This window comes from Pteropus alecto, unplaced genomic scaffold (assembly GCF_000325575.1).
Source record: "Pteropus alecto unplaced genomic scaffold, ASM32557v1 scaffold7, whole genome shotgun sequence".
Taxonomy (NCBI): Eukaryota; Metazoa; Chordata; class Mammalia; order Chiroptera; family Pteropodidae; genus Pteropus; species Pteropus alecto.
In genome coordinates this window covers 63728066-63731710 of record NW_006494614.1, presented here as the reverse complement: position 1 = coordinate 63731710, position 3645 = coordinate 63728066, and the positions used below count along the sequence as shown (strand labels likewise).

At 43.5% G+C, this 3645-nt stretch overlaps 1 protein-coding gene across 3 annotated transcripts in view; it reads left to right on the top strand.

Moving 5' to 3' along the window:
* Positions 1 to 3645, top strand: part of ANKRD27 (ankyrin repeat domain 27) — a 49425-nt gene that overhangs the window by 19839 nt on the left and 25941 nt on the right. For all 3 annotated transcript variants that reach the window (XM_006926775.3, XM_015600432.2, XM_015600433.2), the window contains 2 exons: positions 333 to 411; positions 922 to 1054. In XM_006926775.3, coding sequence (XP_006926837.1) covers positions 333 to 411; positions 922 to 1054 — 212 coding nt within the window. The remainder of the gene's footprint in view (positions 1 to 332; positions 412 to 921; positions 1055 to 3645) is intronic.

The following is a 3645-nucleotide window of genomic DNA, read 5'->3' as shown; positions in this document are numbered from 1 at the left end:
AGAGGCTCTCAGCAGTGGCTCTAGGCACAACTTTGCTCTGTGTCCACTGTCGCTGACTTCCCTGGACTCTGTCCACCCAGGAAGGCAGCGAAGGGTAGCCTGCTTGGAGTTCCCGTCTTATGCGCATGTTCTAAGAACGCTAGGTGTTCGTTTTCGCCCTTGAATCTGACATCTATTCAGGACACTGTAAGGAAATTGTGCAATTGAATTTCTCCTTGATGTGTAATCTTACTTGGTTGTGGTTTTGTGGGTTGGGTGGTAGTGGAGCATAGATACACTTGTTGGTCTTTTTGAGTCTCACGATGGCTTTGAACATGTGTTTCCTCTTGCAGTTAACTTGGAGACTATGTGTGCCGATGATCTGCTATCAGTCCTGTTATATTTGCTTGTGAAAACAGAGATCCCTAATTGGTAATATTTTTCATTAAAATACTTTTTCAAAATGTCAGCACCGGCACTAGACAGTGGTAGTTTTAGTGTAACTCTAGGAAATTGAGTATCTCTTATGAGTCAAGTGCTGTGCCTGCCCCACCTTCATTCTGCAGTGGATGGCTATTATTCCATTTATAGGTGGGGAAACTGAGGCCCAGAGCACTTACTTTTCTTATCGTGGATCACACAGCTAGTCAGTGGCTGAGCAGGAAGCTGACTCTAGTTCTGTGTGGCCCCAGAGCCCATCCTCTTCCCATAGGAATCCACAGCTCACTTTCAGTAATCGGCTTTCTAAAAACTAGCCTGTTCCAGGAAAATAACCAGTAGTTTTACTTATATTTCTAGTTGCACATACTCTGAATGGAGGGCAAAGAGTAGCATTCATCGCTCCCTGGAGCTAACTGACTTCAGTCACCCAAGCCAATAGCTCTGTTTCTGCAAGTGTTAAATGTGTATAAAACAGTACAACTTTTTTCTTCTTTTTGTTAGGATGGCAAATTTGAGTTATATCAAAAACTTCAGATTTAGCAGCTCGGCAAAAGATGAGTTGGGATACTGCCTGACCTCAATTGAGGCTGCAATCGAATATATTCGGCAAGGAAGCCTCTCCATTAAACCACCCGTAAGATCCCCTCCTGCCCTGACCTTTCTTTGTGGGTGTCATGGCATGTTCGATAGGGTTCTAAGGTTGGCATGGGGGAAGGGATTCTTAAATTGTCTCCTAAGAACGGACCTCAGCTGGGCTCTGAGACTTGACAGCCACCCAGCACACTGAACACTAAGCACCTAGTTGGCTGTGAAAGTTTGTAGGTTTTCATTGGGAGTCACGTTGTTAAAATCCTACTTCAGCATCCTCAAAAGTACATGGGCAGAGGGAAAGCTAGAAATAGTGCATTTGGATATTTTGACCACGATAAGCAAGAAATGAGACTGACATATGCATTCTTAGGACTCAGTGGCCTTATTATTATTTTCTTGGTTGGTGGCCTTTGGCTAGAGGAGGCAATTATGTTTCTATGTAGATTGTTAGGATCTTGAGCCAAGATTACATCGCTAGCCTACCTCACGGCATACCAACCAGCAAAACATGACAGTACTCACAGAAATCACAAGTCGAAATTAATAAAGTGAAGAGATTTCTGTATTGCAAACTAAGAGTGTGAGGATTGAATGCTCATTTGATCCTAATTTTCTAATGATGTTAGAATCTCCCAAAGTAACAATCATTTAAAACATCTGGAAAAGAACAGGGCCTGTCTAGACAGGTGCGTTTGGGTAAAGCATTTTCCCCAAATCTATTCATCATTAACATGTTTATGTAGCTTCCAGTATTTCCTAGCCATATATACATTACATAATTGAAATTATATTGTATACAGCACTGTATACTGTTTTTTCCCCAAGAAGAGTTTTATTTTTTTCTGATTAGAAGACTAATACTTGCCTATAAACAATAAATACAGTATATAAAGTTGCAGTGAAGACAACAAAAGCCTCTTGTAAACTCACCAGCTGGGGGTGACTTTCATTAACATTTTGGCATATATATGTCTTTTTTCTGTGCTTGTACAATTCTATTTTTAACCAAAATTTGAGATTGTGCTGCACTTGTTGGCACGTAGCCCAATAGTATCAGTGTTCACTGAAGAACTAAGAGCTAAGAACAAGATCTCTGCTCTTGTCTGGGTCCTGATTTGACCTCCCACATGTATGCAGGCGAAATTAGAGCCTGTCCAGCTCATCTCAGATGTGGCTGGCTGTGACTCTTGCAAAAGCTCTTTCTAATTTAGGGGGAAATCGTTAACAATCTAGGATGAACATGCATGCACTCAGTGCACAGGTGTCTGCAGAATCGGTTGCCTCTCACTTTCCTAGTAGGGAAGTAAGATTTCGTCATTTAAAATCTTCTGTGAGAGTCTAGGAATGTGTGTTCCCATAGTGCCTGAAGTGGTGGCCCAGCCCTTCTGGTTCTTTCCCTCTCATTGTTCTGAGAGGCCACTTCTTCCTGCTCAACTGGCTTGCAGAGGGATTAGCTGATGCTGTTTGATGGGGCCACAGGTACCCTTGGCACCTAGGAGTTGTACATCTCTCAAAGGTGCTCCTGACCCCTTGCTCCTTGCTGCCCCTGTACTATACCATGGCTATGCTGCTTTCTTATTTTCCATGGCATGTAGGTCAACACTTGGCCAGGGTGTAAGGAGGTGGCCGACCAAACAGTATCAGTCGGCTTCCCACACCTACTTCTACTTCAGAAAATATTCTAAGTGGGACTGGGGGAGTGTTTGAGGGGTGGCCCCTCTTGTTCTGGTGTTGGTTTCAGTCTAGTACTTCTGTTTGCCGTTAGGCAAGTCTGTTCGTCTCTCTAAGCCTCTGTCCATCTTCCTGTGTATACTGGGGATAATGCTGTATATGTCACCCCTTTCTAGGTGGTTGTGAGAATCAAGTGGGATATTCAGAAGTGCCTTTTCGAAGTGTGAAGTGATACTGGTGCCCGTACTTGCTTTTCTAATCCCCCTGCATCTGGGTGTCTCTGTTTCCTGGTTCTTGAGTGCATTCTGCATGGATAGCCCCAAGGATGTCTGTTAGCTTGAGTGGGCAAGGGGTATGGGACACAGCCCGGGGTGCCCCTCTTGTCAGGGGTGCCTGACCCTAGTCCTGCCTTCCCTGCTGGGAGGTGGTCGGTCCTGTCACATGATGGGACAAGGTGTAGGTCATCCTAATGGGCTGTGAAGCCCATCCCTTGGATCTTGAATAGGTCAGGCCTGAGGGATGCTATTCACTTTATTGACAGAGCAGGTGTGGCTTCCTTGTCTTTTGTGATGTCAGCATTGGAATTCCGTCTGTGGCATTGTCTCTGCCTTAGCTGCCCACTGGTTTCTTTCAGTAGTGTAGCTCCATCTAGGAATCTTTGAGGCCACCATTACATTTTGGTGCCATTCGTTTCCTGGGGAAAGAGCCCAGGAGTATCTCCATACAGCAGGCGAGGTTTCTGAAAAGCATTAAGGACTAAATATTAATAAATGGAATTATGTTTTACTATCAATTCTTTATATAATGTAGTTTCTCCCCAAGTTAGAATCATACTTGAGATGACCATAAATATTCTTTAAGCATAAAAGCTTAAATCATCTCACAAATAAAGACTTTCAGCTTTTTGAAAATAAACATTAGCAAGATGACTCTAGTTTTACCTTTGTAGATCACACACACACA